The sequence below is a fragment of the Pelobates fuscus genome, chromosome 3 (assembly GCF_036172605.1).
Source record: "Pelobates fuscus isolate aPelFus1 chromosome 3, aPelFus1.pri, whole genome shotgun sequence".
In the NCBI taxonomy this organism is placed as follows: domain Eukaryota; kingdom Metazoa; phylum Chordata; class Amphibia; order Anura; family Pelobatidae; genus Pelobates; species Pelobates fuscus.
Window position 1 is genome coordinate 223605499 of NC_086319.1, and position 23066 is coordinate 223628564.

At 38.5% G+C, this 23066-nt stretch overlaps 1 protein-coding gene across 2 annotated transcripts in view; it reads left to right on the plus strand.

Annotated features, from left to right (window-relative positions):
- RELN (reelin) overlaps window positions 1–23066 on the plus strand; it is a 466948-nt gene that overhangs the window by 282486 nt on the left and 161396 nt on the right. For both annotated transcript variants that reach the window (XM_063448139.1, XM_063448140.1), the window contains exons 13-16: window positions 13248–13360; window positions 15162–15370; window positions 18444–18572; window positions 20936–21045. In XM_063448139.1, the coding sequence (XP_063304209.1) occupies window positions 13248–13360; window positions 15162–15370; window positions 18444–18572; window positions 20936–21045 (561 nt within the window). The remainder of the gene's footprint in view (window positions 1–13247; window positions 13361–15161; window positions 15371–18443; window positions 18573–20935; window positions 21046–23066) is intronic.

The window sequence follows — 23066 nt, forward strand, 5'->3', positions numbered from 1 at the left end:
TCCTTAAGGGGTTAAATGAACACACCAGGAAGCAAACAACTACAACCAGCTTGTTATAACAAGAAACAATTCGATAATCAGGTTGACCAGACATCCTGGTTTTACCAAGATAGTCCCGGTTGTCACCAATTTGTCCCAGCTTCCCAAAAAAACTTTTTAAGGACGAATAAATGTCCTGGTTTTTGGCTGAAAGGCAGCCAGTACCGGAAAAAAAACAGTGCAGAAGCCTTGTTGGAGAAGGTTAATAGCACTCTATAACCAGTCTCTCACATAGTTTCTGATACTCAGCTGGAGACAGAATTCTATTGGCCACACTGAGCCAATAGGGAGAGTCCGAGGTGTGTGTCATGGAGGAGCGAGGCGTAGAATGCATGACTGCGTTCCAGCTGATGGCACAGCGCAGATTTATGGCAGCCAATGGTGGGTGGGCCCACGGATGGTGCTGGGGTTTTAATAGTTTGCAGGGTTGTTTTTTGGGGGGGTTTATTCACAAAGCAGAATGCAGAGAAGCGTGATGAGACTCCAGGAATCGGTGAGTGCCCAAAACTGGGGGAGGGCGATTTGGTCTCCACCACCCCTATTACCTTCAGGCAAAAGGTTTCGTACAGGAAGGCTGTAGCCAGGGTGACCAGGTGTCCTCATTTTTTATTTCCAAAATCTGGTCACCGTGTCCATAATCAAGCCCTGCATGTTTAATAAAGAACATTATTTTAATGAGTATTGTGTTCATTTAGATTTAGACTTTTTTGTTCATCAAAAATGTAGAGATTCCTTTTATAATGTTGTTGTAACAAACTAATAAAACGTGTTTTCAATAATACCTACATCACCGCAAAAAACTAAAATATGACAATAGCTGAGTTTCCTTTAATTTCTAATTTCCTTGAGCTCCATTCCCTTGTAATTATATAAAATATTCATGTAAATAATATGAATGGTTTTAAAATCTACTGGAAGAAGGAGGAACACATTCTGATTTACAGTGCTTCTGTTCCAATCACTTTAACCTATTAGAGGCACTATTTAAATGTATTTAATGAGCCATGGTGTGCTAAAACACATTCATTAGCTATGTCTCTCTAATCTGTATGCGAGGCAAACCGTTTATATACTGTAGCAGTTAAGGCCAAGCTGATAATGCTTAATATTTCAGACATATTAAATGTCTTCTTATAATTAAACTAGGCTGCCAGCTGACATTAAACAAACAAGTAAAACAAATGTGAGGTTGGATTCATTTAGCTTAGTCACATAGTCATGAGAATGATCAATCACACTGACGGATGCAGGGGTCTTGTTATTATGATTACTTGAGCGTTAGAAGTGTAATAAAAAAGTGAGCAATATTAATTTAAGGTAGGTAGACCATGGAAATAATCTGCATTGATCATTATCTGTGTTCAGTGTGTATAAGACTCTAGTGTAGAGTTGAAGAAAAGTGACTTATTTTTATATATAGTTAACTGATTATTATTTGCTTTCTGACCCAGAGGCTCTGTTTGAGAGGTATTGTAGTGCATGTGGTCGAGGTCAGCAACCTTTTCTTGAATGAGGGCTGGTTGCCATGTCCATAAATGGATGGAGGGACACTTTCATCTATATAGCTTAAACTGAAAATAATATCAGATGGCTCTCTTATTTAGTACCTTCATGCTATATTGCCATATATAATAATGGGAAATTAGGGATCTATCTACTAAACAGCTGAAATATCACAATTAAAAAAGCTCTTTCCCTAACTTAGATTTTTTTTCATCAGTTTAGTAAATAACTCCCTAATTTGGTGGCATTGCCATATTTAAGGATTCTAAATTAGGGATTTCTATTATTAAACACACCAACATTCTCATGCACATATACATACACATTCATACACACAAACACATACAATCACCAATACAGACACGTACATACAAATTCACACCCACATTTTTTTTTATTATTTATTATGAGGAGGTCCACCTTGCCTTCCTACTTATGCCTGGAAGGGCTGGAGTGGATCCTCTCCTTTGGGTCCAGTGGGGCTGCTGGTATCATAGTAATCTAGGTTAAAAAAAGATTAAAAGAACAATAAAATGCAACCTTTAAAACATATTCCTTTATGCTGTAGATCCTAAAGATGGGGGAAAAAACTCTACTGTGAAGATTTCGAATTATTCCACAGAAAGGGAAAAAATTCCTTCCTGATTCCTTAATGGCAATCAGATTTCTCCGTGGATCAGGAACCAGGAGCCTGTTCACATATATATTAATCATATCCTTGAATAGTCTGTTTTTGCAAAATAACAACCAGGCCTTTTTTAACCCCTTAAGCACCAAACTTCTGGAATAAAAGGGAATCATGACATGTCACACATGTCATGTGTCCTTAAGGGGTTAGAAATATCTTTAAAATCTGATGAAAAAATATCTTTAAAATCTGATTACAGCAGATACTCTGCTGTAAGCGGAAATGCCTTTTTTCAGTTTCAATAGGTGCCTTGTCTGTTGTATATTCCTGCTAATGAACAGATTAGCATGTAGTGTTTTTTGCTGACCTTGTATATAGTTGTAAAATTCTATTATATCCTCTCTGAGGCACCTATTTTCTAAAGAAAACTATGCAGTTTTTCTATCCTTTCTTCATAACTAATGTTTTCCATCCCCCATATTAATGTAGCTCGCCACTGCACCTTTCCTAGTTCTACAAATCCTTCAAGACGAGGTCTTATCATTGATTTATAAAGAGGCAAGATTATATTTTGATCACGTAAATTTATTAAAATCCCTTAGTAGAGAGGTTATATCATTCAGATTGTATTTTCTTACCTAGTCTTTGTGTCAGATTCAAACACCGACAAATGGCCTTCAATGTCCACTGTTTAATTTCTAAACAGTTCCCACCAATGCTTAGTAGTGATGCCAATGCCAGAGTGATGTCACATCATGGCTGTCAGCACACTACACGCATGGGAGCTGTACTGGGAGAGCACAGTAAGTACACATCTATCTTGCAGCCTATACCTCCCACATTCGTACAGAGATATATCTTGGTAGAGTAGCCATCCACCATGTGCGTAGGTAGATGCCTACTCTGCCAACTCCTGGTCGAATGTCTGCCCTGAGCATTTACAATGATGTTTTCCAAGCGTGTCTTAATACGTTTCTGTTCAGTATCTGGTTCCTGGTTACATATGTTGTAATTATATAAAACAAAAACATTTTATTCAGCACCGGTTGCGATGGCTATTTTACAGAAGCAACAAAAGCAACAGTAAATCAAGGATGTTCATGAGTTGAGCACCATTTTGGTGTTCAAAATGACTCTGATCAAAATACTATAGGAATTATTTTAAGGTTTGTTTGGTTGTTGTTGTTTTTTTCAGTGGAACTGCTCAAAACAAATTAATATTTAATCTTTAAAACTGTAATATGTATTGTAAGAGTTTTATTCAGTAAACAATGAATGATCACGAGTTGATTGCGTGACTGAAAGACTTATTTAGATACTCTATGCACCAGAACCACTAGAGCTTAGAAGATTACTAAAGTCACCCAGGCCACTTCATCTCAGTGAAATGAAGAAATTACATGTTTTGAGATAGTGCAATGTTTACACTGCAGGGTTAAATCAACCTCTAGTGGCTGTCAGTATGACTATCAGTATGACAGCCAGTAGAGGCGCTTCCGTGTGATTGTCCGTGTAATAGTCGAGTAATGAAGCATTGATTCAATGCTTTCATATAGGTAAGCTTAGTTGTGCGTGGCAGTCGCCATAGCCCAACTATGGAGGATACTATGCATCCTCAATGACATTGTGGGAAGAGCAGAGATAAAGACTGCCAAGAGCGCTGGGAAAAGGTAATTTTCTTAATTTTTATGACAAACAGGAGGGACCTGATTATACATAAGGACAGGGACACTAAAACGTTAGGAATACAGGTTTGTATTCCATTCCAAATGCTTTTGTATTGATCTAATTTAGTGGATCTGGTGCAAAGAGACTGTGCAAATCCTACCTTTTCATTGCTTCTTAAAGGGACACTATAGTTACCAGAACAACTACAGCTTATTGACTTTGTTCTGGTGAGTCAAATCCCTACCTTCAGGCTTTTTGCTGTAAACACTGTCTTTTCAGAGAAAATGCAGTGTTTACATTACAGCCTAGTGTTAACTTCACTGGCCACTCCTCAGATAGCTGTTAAAGATCCTTCCTGGGTCATGGCTGCCTAAAATGCATCCAAACATTCAGTATCTGGGCTACCACTTCTGCTGATGTCAGAGGTGTCAGAGGAAGTTCACAGACAGAGGCAGCAGCTTCAGACTTGAATACAAGTAAGATTTTACTATCTTTAGGGATGCAAATGGGGCCAAGGGTGCTAGATAGTGGTTTTAAAACTATATGGTCAGGAATACATGTTTGTGTTCCTGACCCTATAGTGCTCCTTTAAGACCACTTCTAATGACTCTCAATCAGACAGCTAGTAGAGGTCCTTCCTGGTGAGGTGTTGAAATATGTACTGGACCGATGTTCAGCGTGTTCATGTTCTGCATTAGATACTGTGTGTTTAAAGACAGTATTATATGCTGAGTCATTAACCTCAGGAACATATGCTAAATACTTGAGATTTCTTTGGGTCAGATGCTGTGTGAAAGTTCTGTATTTAATTCTGAGTATTCATGATCTGTCTAGACAAGGAGTGTTTTAGCTCTCCTTGATAATAAAGTAGTATTGATGGCTTATTTGTGTAGAGTGTTTTATCAGTCTCTTGATTAGATGTCGAGTCCTTTGTAGCGCACTGGATTCGATTCATTATCTCTCTCTGGAATAGAAGCTATGTGTTTTAGCTTTTTCTGCAAGTATATTCAATTTGTATTATCTCTAGGTTAGATGTTGAGTATTTAATATGTCTCTGGTTTAAATGTAGAGTATTTTATCACTCTCTGGAATCAGATGCAGCAGGTTTTCTCTCTAGTTTAGCTGCAACAGGTTTTCGCTCTCTCATTTTGGATTAGGGGCAGTTTTTCTCTCTCTCTGGATTAGATGTAGTGTGTGTTTTCTCTCGCTGGATTAAATGCAGTGTGTTTCCTCTCTCTCTGGATTAGATGCAGTGTGTTTTTTCTCTCTCTAGATTAGATGCAGTGTGTTTCCTCTCTCTCTGGATTAGATGCAGTGTGTTTTTCTCTCTCTGGATTAGATGTAGTGTGTTTCCTCTCTCTCCAGATTAGATGCAGTGTGTTTCCTCTCTCTCCAGATTAGATGTAGTGTGTTTTTCTCTCTCTGGATTAGATGCAGTGTGTTTCCTCTCTCTCTGGATTAGATGCAGTGTGTTTTTCTCTCTCTGGATTAGATGCAGTGTGTTTCCTCTCTCTCTGGATTAGATGCAGTGTGTTTTTCTCTCTCTGGATTAGATGTAGTGTGTTTCCTCTCTCTCCAGATTAGATGCAGTGTGTTTCCTCTCTCTCCAGATTAGATGTAGTGTGTTTTTCTCTCTCCAGATTAGATGCAGTGTGTTTCCTCTCTCTCCAGATTAGATGTAGTGTGTCTTTCTCTCTCTGGATTAGATGCAGTAGGTTTTTCTCTCTCTGGATTAGATGTAGTGTGTTTCCTCTCTCTCTGGATTAGATGCAGTGTGTTTTTCTCTCTCTCTGGATTAGATGCAGTGTGTTTTTTCTCTCTCTGGATTAGATGCAGTGTGTTTCCTCTCTCTCTGGATTAGATGTAGTGTGTGTCCTCTCTCTCCAGATTAGATGCAGTGTTTTTTCTCTCTCCAGATTAGATGCAGTGTGTTTTTATCTCTCTCTGGATTAGATGCAGTGTGTTTTTTATCTCTCTGGATTAGATGCAGTGTGTTTCCTCTCTCTCTAGATTAGATGCAGTGTGTTTCCTCTCTCTCTGGATTAGATGTAGTGTTTTTTCTCTCTCCAGATTAGATGCAGTGTGTTTTTTCTCTCTCTGGATTAGATGCAGTGTGTTTTTCTCTCTCTGGATTAGATGCAGTGTGTTTTTTCTCTCTCTGGATTAGATGCAACGTGTATTTCTCTCTCTGGATTAGATGTAGTGTGTTTCCTCTCTCTCTGGATTAGATGTAGTGTGTTTCCTCTCTCTCCAGATTAGATACAGTGTGTTTTTCTCTCTCTGGATAAGATGTAGTGTGTTTCCTCTCTCTCTGGATTAGATGTAGTGTGTTTTTTCTCTCTCTGGATTAGATGTAGTGTGTGTCCTCTCTCTCCAGATTAGATGCAGTGTGTTTTTTCTCTCTCCAGATTAGATGCAGTGTGTTTTTCTCTCTCTCTGGATTAGATGCAGTGTGTTTTTTATCTCTCTGGATTAGATGCAGTGTGTTTCCTCTCTCTCTAGATTAGATGCAGTGTGTTTCCTCTCTCTCTGGATTAGATGCAGTGTGTTTTTTCTCTCTCTGGATTAGAAGCAGTGTGTTTTTCTCTCTCTGGATTAGATGCAGTGTGTTTTTTCTCTCTCTGGATTAGATGCAATGTGTATTTCTCTCTCTGGATTAGATGTAGTGTGTTTCCTCTCTCTCTGGATTAGATGTAGTGTGTTTCCTCTCTCTCCAGATTAGATGTAGTGTGTTTCCTCTCTCTCCAGGTTAGATGTAGTGTGTTTTTTCTCTCTCTGGATTAGATGCAGTGTGTTTCCTCTCTCTCTGGATTAGATGCAGTGTGTTTCCTCTCTCTCTGGATTAGATGCAGTGTGTTTTTTCTCTCTCTGGATTAGATGCAATGTGTTTTTCTCTCTCTGGATTAGATGCACTGTATTTTTCTCTCTCTGGATTAGATGCAGTGTGTTTTTTCTCTCTCCAGATTAGATGTAGTGTGTTTCCTCTCTCTCTGGATTAGATGTAGTGTTTTTTTCTCTCTCTGGATTAGATGCAGTGTGTTTCCTCTCTCTCTGGATTAGATGCAGTGTGTTTTTCTCTCTCTGGATTAGATGCAGTGTGTTTTTCTCTCTCTGGATTAGATGTAGTGTGTTTCCTCTCTCTCTGGATTAGATGCAGTGTGTTTCTTCTCTCTCCAGATTAGATGTAGTGTGTTTCCTCTCTCTCTGGATTAGATGTAGTGTGTTTCCTCTCTCTCCAGATTAGATGTAGTATGTTTTTCTCTCTCTGGATTAGATGCAGTGTGTTTCCTCTCTCTCTGGATTAGATGCAGTGTGTTTTTCTCTCTCTCTGTATTAGATGCAGTGTGTTTCCTCTCTCTCTAGATTAGATGCAGTGTGTTTCCTCTCTCTCTGGATTAGATGCAGTGTGTTTTTCTCTCTCTGTATTAGATGTAGTGTGTTTCCTCTCTCTCTAGATTAGATGTAGTGTGTTTTCTCTCTCTCTGTATTAGATGTAGTGTGTTTCCTCTCTCTCCAGAGTAGATGCAGTGTGTTCTCTCTCTCTCTGGATTAGAGTCAGTGTGTTTTATCTCTCTTTGTATTAATTACCGTGTGTTCTCTCTGTTATTCTGGATTAGATGCACAGTGTATTTTCTCTGGATTAGATACAGTATGTTTTATATCTTTTGCATCCTACACATAAGGTCGGTCCAGAATTTAAACATCCCCTTTGTGTGTGAGATATATCAATTCCAGACATAACACATACATGTGTGTGTAATATGGTTACTGGATATACTATGTATGTTACCCTGTGGGTGTTATTGTGATCTGGTGACTGTATATGATCCATGCAATGCGTTTGAGTTCTGTATGTATTGTGGTTGCTACATGTAGGCATTACATGTGGTATAAGTGTGATATTGGTGCCTATCCATGTAATGTGGGCACTGCATGTGATATTGTGGGTGGTGGATGTTACTTAGCAATCGTATGCAAGTGCAACTAAGCCGTAGATCGTAATTATTCCTTACCATTTATTACTTTTTGTTCACCCCTATTTTGCATTAATATTGCTACCAGCAAGCATCATTAAAGGATTAAATGTTGTTGTTTTTTTTTTATGAGAAGCAAAGTAAATTTCCTATTTCTATGAAAATAAAACCTGCTAAAATTCATTATAAGGATATGTTGACCAGGATATATGATCTCATCATAGTGCAAAGATTCACTGTGACTGACATTCATTTCTGATTATATCTAAGAACATTTATGATTTTTTTTGTAAATTATTTGCTGTGTATTGGGGCCTTCTCCTAATTTGACCTCTGTTTTTCTCTGAATTTGTTCTGCAATGTCTCCTCTGTATAATTGAGTTGTCTTGTAGATTTTCTCCAAGATAAGATTAGCTCCTGCACACCTGAATAGCTGACGAGAGCTAATGCCTTGCATAATTTTGCTTTACATGACAAAACTGCTTTGCGCATGAAGTCTCTCTTGAATAATTGCAATTACTTGAGCTATTTACCCTGTTAGTTGTTGTATACATGAACTGTTTCTTTGCTCTTTTGTTTATGTGCTGTTTTATCGTGCAATTTCACACTTGGTCCTGGCCTTATGTTTTAAATTCCTTATCTAAAGTTAATTGAAAAAGAACCTATTTTAAATAATAATACATCTTGCTTGTTATGGGGTTAAACAGGGTTTGACAGATTGAGGTGAAATAATACAGTGAGATCAAGGAAGGAAATTGTGGGAGAGTGAGGGAAGTAGGGGATTGACGTGCATACAAGGAAAGCACTTAAAGGGACACTCCAGACCCCTTACACACTTCAGCTTCTGAAGTGCTTTATGTGTGAATATTGTGTCCTCTTTTTTTCCTTTTTATAAAATTGCAGATTTCAATAGAAAATTACTCTTTTATAAACTAACCTTGTTTTATCCCCCTGGCTGTCAATTAGACACTTCCTGGTTTGATAAGCTCAGTGGAACTAAACTCAAGAGTCAGGGAATTGCCCAGAGCAACTACCTTGCAAAGACTTCTCATTGAGCTGCATTGAGAAGTCTGTGATTGGACCGCCATAAAAAGTTTGGGGAGGAAGGGGAGGACTTGCAAAGACTGCAGACAAGAAATCTGCAACTTCTGCAAGCTGTTTTAAATATACCACTATAGAAAATATGAGCAATTGAATGCATGCATGTTTCCATTTAGGTATATCTACTAAACAGTTATTTTTACATATTTATCTATTTTTATTTGAATAGTGGAATGTCCCTTTAACCCCTTAAGGACACATGACATGTGTGACATGTCATGATTCCCTTTTATTCCAGAAGTTTGGTCCTTAAGGGGTTAAAGGTCCTCTCTAAGTCTCATCACCAGTTTATCTCCTTGCCCTTGCAGCTTTTCTTTAAAAAGTGAGATGCCTCCCTGGACTGTCAATAAGCTGTTATAATGTTTGCATCTAATCTTAGCTATTTGTTCATGGTTTGGTGAGTTACACACACAGTGCCAAAGCCACAGTACCAAGGGTGGGAAGTCCCGGTCACCTAAAATGATGGCGCTTTCCATCTGTACATGGGGCTCCATTCGATGCCTCACAAATACTTCTTTGTAAGTAGCAAAGCCTTTGGGTGGACAAAGACTAATAAAAAAAGAAGTAAGTTTTGGGCATAAAGAGTGTCGATTTTCATTAGCTGCAGGGCCAGTTCTGTAGCTTATGAAAGGTACATTTTTAAAGTTTTGGAAGTATTTGCTAATTTTAGTAAATGCATATTTTTTTGCAATGATTAATTATATGCATTAACAAAATTCCCTTTTAGGTTTTATTTCTAGGAAATGTAAATAATAGATTCAGTCAGAGGGGCTATTTAAAGGGAAAATAGAAGTATGGGAATAGAAGTCAGTATGGGAAAGCATTGGATTGGCTAAAAGTCATCAATTCTGATATCAGCAAGAAAGTGGACTGGGGGAGGTACCTGGGCCGGCTAAGCAGGGGGGGGGGGGGGGGGGAGGGGCAAGCCACCTAAATGGTGGTTTTAACATTATAGCGTCAGGAATACATGTTTGTGTTCCTGACCCTATAGTGTTCCATTAATACAGGTAACGAGGAAGATACCAGTAGAGGGCAAATATATTTTTCTTTCATGCACACAGCTATTAAATCTCATAATGAGAGTGGCAGTTTAATGGTAGAGAGTGAGCAATAATTAGAAGATGATAAACGGAAAATAGGAGCTGAGATAAGGGATTGAGAAAGCAATTGGTAGACAAACAAGATTGTTTCAATAATCATAAAGATAATGGGAATATTTATGCCTGAAAGTAGATAAAGTAATTTTAGAAATGCTGGCATATTTTAGAGAGCATGGTTGACAGAATGAATATACGTACCATGCATCGTTCTTATAAATTGGATACTATTGTACTTGAGTTACCCTTTGAATTATGAGTTGTGTACTCTTGCTGTCTCCTAGATTGGATAACGGGTCTTTTGGGATAACTGCTTTGTCCTTGAAATATTTTCAGCATCATCTGTATATTTGATGTGTGTCCTGGTTTGTCTGCAGTGTACCTGAGCAGTTTCTTTAATATGAATTGTTATTTATTAAATATTCTGAGATCCCTTTGAACTAAAGAAAAAAAAATGACCAAATGTGTGCATTGTTTTTAAATTGCAACAAGCAAATATATGTGTAGTTTGACTACTGTTAGTTGCCAAAACAAAACTTTAAAAAAGGTCCGTGCACACTATCCTAAATCCCTATGCATGTTTAAATAATAGGAGCTTTTTAGTGTCACTCCAATGGCTATTAAAGTGTAAGCTCACCTTTCCTGTCGAGGCAAACCTCTTAGATGAATTCTACTCTAATAATTCACCTTGGTGCCTTTAGCTAAAAGTCAAAAGAGACAGAAAATGGCATTCTTACGAACCCCTACACATTTATTAGCCATTTACAGAGCACAAATGCGGTGGGCAGCATAACTGCAACATGGCTGTGTGATACAAAAGCTCAAATCCCAACTACCCTTGGGTGGCTGCTACACTATCCATCAGCCCAAATACATAAATCCCAAATAAGTTACCTGAACACTATCCCAAATCGTTATGCATGTTTAAATAAAAATAGGATATAGCCCACGTTGCTATTTGCTCTATCTCTAGTGCAGAGAGATATGTTGGATCTGGACACTAAGGTTCTCTATATGATGGCATATGTGAGTAAGAACTACATTGAGACATGAGTGGGAACTAACCAAAGGACCTTCTATTGAGTTGTTGCCTTATTTCAGTGGTCTCATATCTCCTCCGGCAATGTTCCAATCTAATAGAGGAGTATTGGCTATTGGGAAAGTATTGTATTTATTATTCTCCTATTAACTTCCACATCATGTGACCGAGTTTTTACTCAGGCAGTGCAGCGGAAGCACCTCTAGAGGCTGTCAGTAACTCTGCAATCATTTCAGACACTCCTCACTTACCGACCAGGTTCCGTTCCTACGACCTGGTCGTAGAACGAATTGGTCGGTAAGTGAGGAGTTAAGGGATTCCCTGCTCTGGTGCGTTCGTCTATGTTTGGGGAAGTTTCCCCGAACATAGACATGCGCACCAGAGCAGGGAATCACCACGATGGCTCACACTTACGCCTGATCGTAAGTGCGAGCCATCGTAAAACAGGTAGGTCGCTAAATGAGGACCACCTGTACTGTATTTACTAAATGGTAATGTTTTACATTGCAGGGATAAAAGAGTTTTAGGGGAACGTGTTTCCTTTATTAACTCTTTGTTTTTGAAAATTGTTATATGTTGGCAGTAATTTGAGGGTTTTGAGTGCAATCAGTGGGGAATACCCTACGTAGGAAACAAAACTAAAACATCATTTACGCAGGAGTGCATTCCAAGGTATCCATTCCCCATGTCTGGGAATAAGCATGTTTTTGTTATAGGCTGCTACCATTGGACTTGCCTATTCCACAGGAAACAAAAATAACCTGATCTCCAGGTCATCTAGGGTGTTAAACACATAATAGAACAACAGGAAAAAAAGAATTCCTAACCTAGCAAACTTATAATTGAAACTGTTATCTCAGCAATATACACTGTGTAATGGCAACATTAACTTTACAGTAAGCTAATGGTATGCTGATAGCTGGTAGGAAAATGTGAGCTACGATAAGGGAGTCGAAGAAATGTTTATAAGTCGGTTGATGATCCGGAGAAACTCTTTAGTAAATAACCATTCTAATGTAACCCAGAATTTGTCTTCAGACTTTTTGTCAACAATAGCAGAGTATAATCAGCTGCAAGACATCTTTCCTCCCCAAGCGGCATCAAACGGCAAATTAAATAACTTGGCCTGAGCTTTTCAAGTGGTTGGTAACATCCACAACTCCTTGTTTATTCAATAATCGCCCAATACATTCTTACATAACTCGGAATTTGTTCTCTGAAACACATCTTGCCTGATTTCCAAAAAGTGAATAATTTTATTGATGAGATATGACAGTCAGGTGAAATTACAAGCGTTCAAATATTTTTTTTCTTTTCTGAATCCTTTTAGCTTAGCGTGATCTGTGATATTTGCTGAAAGTATTTTTGTTGTTGTTTATATTTCCATCTTCCCTGCCTAAAAGATTCAATGCCCAGAGTAAAGCAGAAAAACAAATTAAAAATATGCTACTCTATTGCATATGTCAAACATTCAGTGCTTGGTGGCAAACAATAAAATGAAACAACAATGAAAATAGTTGTGATTCTTGCATCTGTGATACTGTCTATTGGAGCACAAATAACATGAGCTGTCATTTTTAGTACATGATGGATAAAGTGATCAGTCCCTGGCATAGATTATTAGAGGTGCACAAATGTTCTTGACATCTGATACATAATATTTATCTCTAGCAATTTACCTAGGCCCACTTTAAGTATAAAGAAATACATTTTCTGAGTATAGTTATGGCTGACTTTGGTACTGCTGATGTCAGCAGACTAAATTTACCATGATTGCCAGACAGCCTTAAAAGTATCTGCTATGCCCTTGTTAGATATCACTATTTTGCCTTATGTTGTCTGTGACTTTTAGCTGCATGCATTGATAAATTATGTCATGTGATGTAATTCATGCTGCCTTTTCTCTGGGTCACATGTTTGGTTCTTGACCAGGTCAACTCATCCTTGCAACGTCTGTAAACATACAGCCATAATGTAATACCTGTAAATAAAAATAGCAGATGTAAAAAAAATCTAAAAATCTATTAAGTAAGCAATTTTTATATTTTTTGCAAATCAACTATTTTCATCTACATTTTAAGACTCACGGCAGCACTCTGTTCAAAGTATATGCTCTTTTTTTGTATTTCCTACATGCATGTATTAACTTCTTTAATCAAAACATTAACATATAAAGTGTGTGTACCACTGGTTTTTAGGGGGACTGTGTAACCCAGGAGAATCTCATGACAACGACGTTATTCTTTACGCAAATGTTGACGGAAGAAAGGAGCACATTGTTATGGATACCCTCTCCTACTCTTCATATAAGGTATCTGCGTTAGATATGCACATTCATTACAACATTATTTCTTAACTCCTATAAGGACACAACTTCAGAAATAAAAGAAAATCATGACGGAATATTTCTGTCGTGTGTTCTTAAGAGGTTAAACAGTCTGAATTCTAGTTATAAAAGTAAATCATAAATTATAATATCGGAGGAATTTTGACATAATGCAAGTTATGTTGATGCGGCAGTTATACTCTATATTGACAGGTAGAAGCCTACTAAAAACTCAGTATGTGTATACACTCTGTATGTATGTTATTGTTGTTAGTGCCTATAATTCTAATATTTTTTACTTTCTCTTTGTTTACATTTTGCTCTTTCAATGTGTTTTGCATGGATATAATGATCATCAGGGATCATAGGGCCAATAGTTTTTATTTTTCTAGAGTACGATGAGAAGATGAGCTTCACATTGTAGTGACGTGGATAAACATGACATGTAAATATATATGACAAAACAAGTTTGCAATACAGGAACAAGGGGGTGAGCAAGGCCAGATTTAAAAGAACTTGCAGTCTAAATTAGATGAGATAAAATTACGTACAATAAAATGGTACAGTGTAACCAGAGATAAAGATAGGATGATGTCAGAAGTCAATCATTTACATAACTGATAGGATAACAAACTGAAATAGGTTTAGTGCAGGCCACAGGGGCAAGTTGTGTAGGTTGAGGAGTTTCTCAATCGGGTGATAGAAACAAAATCACCAAGGAGTTATTTAATAGGGAATTATCTGGGATTCCAATGCAAATAACCCAGAAATGGGATTTGAAAGTATAAAACTTATTTTAAGCTGTGCTAAAAACATAGACTTTTCAGCCAATAAAGGTACGAGGAATTTGCAACCTTTAGGTTTTGTGCATCATGGAGTCTAGATAAGTCTGATGTGATTCACTGTGTAAATAAATGATCTGTGCAAACAAGCAATGGAAGTGAAAATAGAGAGTGAGAGGAGATTTGAATTTGAAATGAGATACTTGCACATTGCAACAATGAAGCCTTCTTTGGCAGTCAAGTTGGAGACAGATTGAAGCCTTATTATTATTATTATTATTATTATTATTATACTTTATTTATAAAGCACCAACAGAGTCTGCAGCTCTGTAAATGGGTGCAAATGGCACAAGTAAAAATACAAAGGTACCATACATTTGACATACTAATATAGGAGGAGTTGTTGGTCTTAATACTGAGCTGCGTAAAGGAAAGCAAAACATTAAAAATATTTATATTAAAATATATGTTTATATTTTAATATACAGACACTCCTCACTCCTCCTTACGTAGAACGAATTAGAGGGTAAGTGAGGAGTTAAACCATCCCCTGCTCTGGTGCATACGTCCATGTTCGGGGAAACTTTACCGAAAATAGACAAACGCACCAGAGCAGGGAAAGTTCCCCGAACATAGATTAGAGGGATTCCCTGCTGCCATGCGTTCATCTATGTTCGCATAAATAAGTTCATTTAGATGTGTTATCTTGACTGGGGAGTCCCTTTAAATCCCAGCAAACTTGAAGTAAATGGCAATGGGACTAACTTTTACAGAGGGTTGTAACAAAAGGAACAAATATTGGACTTTTATTTATCTACTGAAATCACCATTAAAATCACCATTATGGGAATTTTGTAGATCAGTCAAAATTGTGGATATTGTTCTAACAGTATTGAATCATTTAGAAAGCTTGTTACATCAAGGTCAATATGTTTTATAGAATACTTAAATGGTTTACCTGCTACTAATTAAATTCTGCCTTTTTCTGTGTTTATCTTTATAAGGTTCCCTCTCTAGTTTCTACAGTAATAAGTCCCGAACTGCAGACACCAGCCACAAAATTTTGCCTGAAACAAAACAGTCACCGGGGACACAAGTTTAATGTCTGGGCTGTCGATTTCTTCCATGTGCTTCCTGTTCTTCCTTCCACAGAATCTCATATGATCCAGTTTTCAATTAATCTTGGGTGTGGATCTCATCAGCCAGGAAACAGGTACTTTATAGATACAAAGTATTTGTAAATCAATTTTCTGTGTAGTAAACATGACAAGATGTGTGTCACCGCACTCACTGTGGACTCTGCATTTTTTAACATTTCCTCTGTTAAGAGAAAGAATGAGCCAAACTGTATTTCACAAATTAACTGTGCACCCTCTTGTCCAATGCACTTTAAACATCCCACACTGAGCATATTAACTTTCCTGTCTGCTGCTAGTATGCATTAATATAGTGTGCGTATTAAACAGTGATCACAGATGTAAGGCTTAGGGGAGTAGCAATTGACTGGACATGATAAGAATTGTCTATTGCTATGTTCAGAGCATGTTTCCACAGGGGTGTCTGGGGTTCAAGGACATGTATGACTAATCATGATCCTTCAGATGTCGTGTGCTTTGATTCCCAGAAATGCACTGGCAGATAATTCTGGAAATTGTAGTCCTGTAGCAACAGTAGAATTAAGATTAGACATCACATCATTACTATTTTACTCTACAGAGAAAGTATGGAGCTAGGCCATAGAAGGGAAATCACAATCTGCACTTAATGGAGGCTCTAAGTAATGAATATGATATGCAGCTTGATATATCAAGCAATGTGTTGCTACAAACAACGCAGTGTTTACATAGTTACATAGCTGAAAAGAGACTTGCGTCCAAGTTCAGCCTTCCTCACATTTGTTTTTTGCTGTTGATCCAAAAGAAGGAAAAAAAACTCAGTTTGAATCACTTCCAATTTTGCAACAAGCTAGGAAAAAAAATCCTTCTTGACCCCAGAATGGCAGTCAGATTTATCCTTGGATCAAGCAGTCATTACCCTACATTGAAAGATTATATCCTTGAATATTCTGTTTTTACAAGTATGCATCTAGTAGCTGTTTGAACATCTGTGTGGACTCTGATAAAACCAATTCTTCAGGCAGAGAATTCCACATCCCTATTGTTCTTACAGTAAAAAAAAAAAACTTTCCCTTGCCTTAGACGAAATCTTATTTCTTCCAGTCTAAACGCATGACCTTTTGTCATATGTAAAGTCCGGTTAGTGAATACATTTCCATACAATGGTTTGTATTGGCCCGCATATATTTGTATAATGTTATCATATCACCTCTCAGGCGACGTTTTTCTAAACTAAATAGGTTTAAATTTGTTAACCTTGATAACTTGATTTTTTTAAGTTTGTTCTATGCAGTGTAGAACACCAGTAATATGCAGAGAACATAAGTAAATCATTTTCATACAATAGTTTGGCCAGATGTACATAAATAAACAGTACTGCATTGCTAATTAAAGAATGGGCAATAATATGCTTCTTGTTGTTAACTATTAAATGAAAAGGAGATCCCTTTTGTTACAACACAGCAACATGTACAGTGATCTCACATGTATTTATCTCTTTAAAATGCAACCATGCACTGCTGCAAGATTTTTAAAACCAAAATTGATGTAGCTATGGAAAATAAGGGTCTCCCGATGTACAAGTTCTATGGAAACTGCATTCAGGAATAATGTCCTTGTAATACCCATCGAATTTAATGAAACCAGTCACTAAATTGAGAACAGAACGTAAGATTCCTACCATCCCAGTTCTGTGTCTCTCTCCATCATTATTGACTTAGTATAAGGAAAGCCCACACAAGGTTTATTAAACTAAGTCCGTGCAAAGGTAGTAGGGAGAAGAACACTTCCTTTTGGTTTTGGAGTCTTTATGGCCCCCTGATTTGCTTTGCTAATTAATGTTGGTTTTCCAAGGGGTTATTGGGCTGTTGACCACCACATATGCAATGGCAGCCTTTTTGTAACTGTGTCATAGGAAACTTTGGAGATGACATTTCACAGGTGTCTCAGGAAAAAAAAAAATTCTGGCATGTAACTCACTACACCTTCCTGTATTTTAGAATAGGTTCCTGAAAAGAGTACTGAATAGGGTTGCTATGTCATTGAAATATTTCATGCAGCCCCAAGGTGGCAATGTCCAGAGTCCACTATAGAAAAGTGTCAGCTCGTTAAATGCTAATTACATTGAAATGTATTGTGGCTTGTTAAGCAGCTGATACATTTATTGCGAAGATTGTTTTACAGACATTTTGTACATGAACACGTAGATTAGTTACATTAAGTTGCACAGAATGCATACTGTTTTGTAGCAGGGTTTTCAGAGACAACGTAACATAGATGACTGTTTGAGTTTATGTTTGCTAGATGATAAAGTATATGTTCTGCTATTGAAAAACTACTGGCACATACTAATTTATTTAATGGCCATAGCTGGACATCAGTAATCCTTTTCAATTTAATGTATTTTCACCACACAGTGCAACGTCTGCAATATATTGGAAGACCCCTACCGAGAGACTATCTTTATTTTTATTCTAAGAGCCATGGGGAGATAGCCATTTATTGTTAAGTGTCTTTAAAGCACATAGTCATTTTAAACAACTGGTACTTTATACATATACTCACTGACCCAAAATATGTAATCATGCTTCCAAATTAATTTATCTTTTCAAAACTAGAATTCCATTAACCCCTTAAGGACCAAACTTCTGGAATAAAAGGGAAACATGACATGTCACACATGTCATGTGTCCTTAACGGGTTAAACTGGTATAATCATGTGACAAGTTTATCATTTTTGTGCTGTATGTATGATAAACATAGGTACAAGATCCAGCACACTCACTCACTAAACACCAACTTCAAAGCTCACAAAATGTATCATTTAAAAAACAAAAACAAACATCTGACCTAGGCAAAAATAATGGAAGTGTAGTTACAGAATGTGATCATACATTGACAACGCCAATTTACCCCATTTTTGGCAGGTCCTATCCTAGTAACCTAATGCCTGCTGTTATGAGATTACTCCATTTACTTTGGCTCTTTGTAGCTTACAGGTGTAATCAAAACAAAAAACGTGCTCTTTCAGAACTCTGACAATGAAAATGTTGTACAACTTAATGACTGATATTTAAACTCTCCACCAGGTGTTTTTCAGGATTTTGTAAGAGACCTTGTGTCAGGTCAAAACACTATACTACTAATATGTTTTACTTCTTATATTATCAGTGTTAGTTTGGAATTTTCAACAAATCATGGCCGAAGCTGGTCGCTGCTGCATTCAGAGTGTCTACCTGAGCTTTGCGCAGGATCTCACCTCCCTCATAGCACCATCTATTCATCAGACAACTACAGTGGGTAAGTAACAGTTTATCAATATTGTCATTTCAATAGCTTTGTATTCTATAGGTATAGTACATAGATTTTTTAAAGTACAAGAAGTTTGAGATTTCTCTAACTGGAGTGAAATACTAGTTAGTTATTTATACTAACTTAATATATGTAGTTCTCCACATGTTGTTATTGTCACTGTTCTTAGTTGCAAAGGGGATCCCTATGCATGGATTCCCAAAAATGAATTCCCATTTGTATGAAATGTGCATTTTGAGAGAAAGCAATAGGGAGCTTCTTCCCCTACATGATTTTGTTACCTATGCCACGTGTGCTATCAAGTGATCCAATCTGCCAATATGATTTCCAGATAGGTTTAAAAGAGCTGAATCTCCTCTATTCAAAATAGATTATAAATTTACTTTTAAGGTTCTGAGCACCCTAATAGACAAGTGATTGCATTTCCTATTGCAAGTACCTGTTAACCTAGAGCAGGCTTCCCCAAACTCCAGCCCTCCAGATGTTGCTGAACTACAATGTTAAGACACTCACAGCTTAAATGGATGAAACCGCCGTTTAGCCGATATTCCCCCTTTCCAGAGACACAGGCTCTATACAGCAGACCGCCAAACTCCCGAACGGAGTGCAAGGGAATGCGGTAAACCCACAAACACAAAATCAGCTGAATTCCTTCTACGGCTAAAACAGGCAAAATAAATCCTTCCAAGTAGCAATCCCCCCCAAACACGAGACCAAGCTCCGTATTTAGGGTAAAACAGGAATCTGTTTAATGAGGGCTACCTGCTCGGTATTTATGCAGGTCTCCCACCTGATGGACACTCCCCTAGAGGACCAGATGGAAGACTGAGACATATATTGGACAGTAGCCAATCACAGTGGCCCAAGTTTAAGCACTCCCCTTTACACAAGTAAATCCCTCCTCTCTATCCTGGAGATAATTGGGAAGAAATCCAATTATCTCCAGGGATAGAGGCAAACCACCATTTTATATGGTACAGTAAAAACACATAAAAATACATAACTTTACAAATACCAAATACATTGGATTCATGCAACGTGTCCCCAGATAGCCTGGATCTGAGTGCATATTACTACCGAATAGCGCTCAGATCCAATGCGCACAGTTCAATCGCCATGGAGTCAAAGTCTTTCACATGTCTTTCGGTATATGATTGACTTCATGGGATGGCTATCTGGGTTAAGTCCATTCTTATCATCCAAACTCCCGAACGGACCGGTGTTCGTATGCCTCGACGAAAAAGAAGGGCGATCGGTAGTTCCAGCAGTGTTCGGTAGGTAAAGTGTCCGTTTATAGTTCCATGATATCGTCGTCGAACACCGCTGGTCTTTCGCGTGTTTAAAATGGCCGCTGCCTCGTGGTCGGCATACGAACGACAACCACCCTGCATACGGTTAGAATGAAGAGGTGTCTGCGGTTAACCACAGCGTTCTAATTGGGGCCAAGAGGTTAACCAGCAGCACTCTTCTCTCCTGGGTGGCCGTCCATTCGGTAGTTTTGTTCGGTATATTCTGTAACAAACAAACAGGGGCATACGGACAGGCAATTCCACGAAAGGAGGCAAAACAGACGAACCAGCAATATCAGTTTATACAGATGGATCTGTCACATACAACTCCCATGATTCTCAGCCTATCTATTTCATTCATAGAATCATAGGAGTAGTTCAGCAACATCTGGGGGGCCGGAGTTTGGGGAAGCCTGCACTAGAAGGGCAGAAAAACAACTTATATTATGGGTTATGTTGCCATTTTTATGGTGGCCACCTACTTGTGACAGAGGTGTAAAACCCCGCACTGAAAATAGGGATCTCCCTCTTTCCAAATGGAGTTATGCCCCTCTGTTTTTATAAAAGGCATCCCTAAAGCAGGTGATGATATTATTATTGTGGTTGCCGGTATATTAGAGGAACATATTAGTCCCACTTTTTAAAAGGTCTCTTTTCTAGTACCTGCTCACCCATACTGCTACCCTTCCTATCTGTACTTTTGTAATTTATTTATGAGGTTTCCTCCTAGTTGCTTGCTGAAGTGGGGGAGCCTCATCTCTGGTGTCCAGATGTATTTGGGAGCAATGAAGAGCTGTACTTGGCTAGTTCTAAACACAGCTTCCCACAAGCTCGCCCTTTAGTAACATCATGCATTATAACAGCGCAAGTCACAGCGAGGAAGCTGTGTTTAGAAACTAGCCAAGTACAACTGTGGCTGTGCTGTTTTTAAATGTGCCTACTTCGAGGGGCGAGTAGAAATTTCAAGCCCTGGTAATATTGAGCTTAACCAACAGCCACAAAATAAATATATATTTCAGTACATTATATATTACGTAATTAAATTTGTTTCTTTTAATTTAGGTGGAGTCGAATAACCATCCCCCTCCCCAATGCTGCTCTTACCAGAGACACAAGGCTACGGTGGCGGCAGAATGGGCCAGTCGTGGGTAACATGTGGGCACTTGACAATGGTTGGTGTTTATTTACTCTTAATCTTGAGAGATGACTTATTTTATACAGTAAACATAGATGTGCCATGAATACTTTACAGTGCACAATGCCAAAAATAGAGTTACATAAATAATTCTTTAATTTGTGAAGGGGAAAACTGGTTATATGTGGTGGTGCAGTACAGATGGAGGCAGTATGATGAAAATGTGGTGAGACTCATGAAAAAAATGGAGGGGACCATCTTAGCAGGGTCCTCTTGAACTCGAGGTAAATGGGGCAAATGGGGCAGCTGCCCCAGGCCCAGTGACGTCAGGAGGCCCAAAGCAGCTGCCCCGTGGGCCATGCTGCCCTCAAGAATTTTTTTCCACGCCATTGCAGGGGGCCCACACACTAAGGTGGCACACTGGGTGGCCCATGCACTTAGGGCTACCCATGGGCTTGTTTTTAGCGCAACCGGGCCCCTTGCTTTTTGGCAGCCAAGTGACAGCAGCGAGTCACTTCCTCCCATAAAGAGAGGAGCCTGCGAGAGGGGGCAGAAGGAGCTGCGTGAGAGGTAGGAGGCGAAAGATGCAGTGAAGAGGGGCGCACCTCACTCCTATCAGCCTCATGCAACACAATGGACTCCAGGGAAGCCACCCTCCAGAAAAAGGTAGGAAACTGGAGGGTGGGTTTAAAAATTTAAATTTTACATGTATGTCTGTCTGTGTGTGTGTGTGTGTGTGTGTCAGTCTGTCTGTGTGTGTGTCAGTATGTCTGTCAGTGTATGTATCTGTGTGTCAGTATGTCTGTCAGTGTATGTATCTCTGTGTGTGTCAATATGTCTGTCAGTGTATGTATCTGTGTGTGTCAGTGTGTGTATCTGTATGTGTGTCAGATACACATACACATATACATACACTGACAGACGGTATGTGCCAGTATGTCTGTCAGTGTATATGTGTGTGTGGCAGTATGTCTGTCAGTGTATGTATCAGTATGTCTACCAGTGTATGTGTCTATGTTCGTATGTCTGACAGTATATGTGTCTGTGTATCTGTATGTGTGTGTGCATCTTTATGTGTGTGTGTGTGTATCTGTATGTTATCAGTGTGTGTATCTGTAGTATCTGTATGTAGTCTGTGTGTGTACCTGTGTGTCTGAGCATCTGCATGTGTGTCAGGTTGTGTATCTTTTTGACTGTATCTGCATCAGTTTGTGTCTGTATCAGCAAGTGTGTCAGTGTGTATATCTTTGTTTCTGCATGCTTCAGTGTGTCAGTGTGTATCTGTGTGTATGTGTATCACAGTGTGTGTGTGGCAGTGTATGTGCATACATCCCAGCATTGATACACCAACACTACATACAAATACACCACTGCATTCAAAGTTCAACACTACATACAAACACACTCCTCCATTGAAACATCAGCACTACATACAAACAAATACATTTTGTTGTGTTGAACACCAATAATATATAAACACACCCCTACATTCAAAAACCAACACTACACATAAATGCATGCTTGCATTCAAACGGCACATACAAACACACCCCTACCCATTCCCACAAACATACTCCATACAAAAACATGTTTACATTCAAACACAACAATATGGCTCAGTGCTAAATATAACCTTGCAAGAATTGGAAAATGGTAGAGCCCCTGCTGTCAAAGCATTGCTTGAGTTGCATGACAGATAGGGATCTACCTTCTGGCCACCCTTGCGATTGGGGGGGGGGGGGTGGGGAAAAAATTATTGCACTAGGGCTATTTCTACTTTAGTCCATCACTGCATTGGGGTGGAGGGCTTAATTGCTTGCCAGGGAGCGAGGGGAGAGGTGGCGGGGGCAGGATCCAAATGCTTGCCCTGCATATTTGGGAATATTTAAGAATTATGACCAAATGTAAGATGTTCTTAAGTTTTATGTGGTTTTACATGTTCATGGTAGGGTGCTGTGCCAGTAATTAGTATTTCAAGCCAGAGATGCAGATGACAGAATATTTCTTTTGGATGATGAGCTTGGTGGCAACATTTTTTTGTTGGAGTATTGAGAGTGG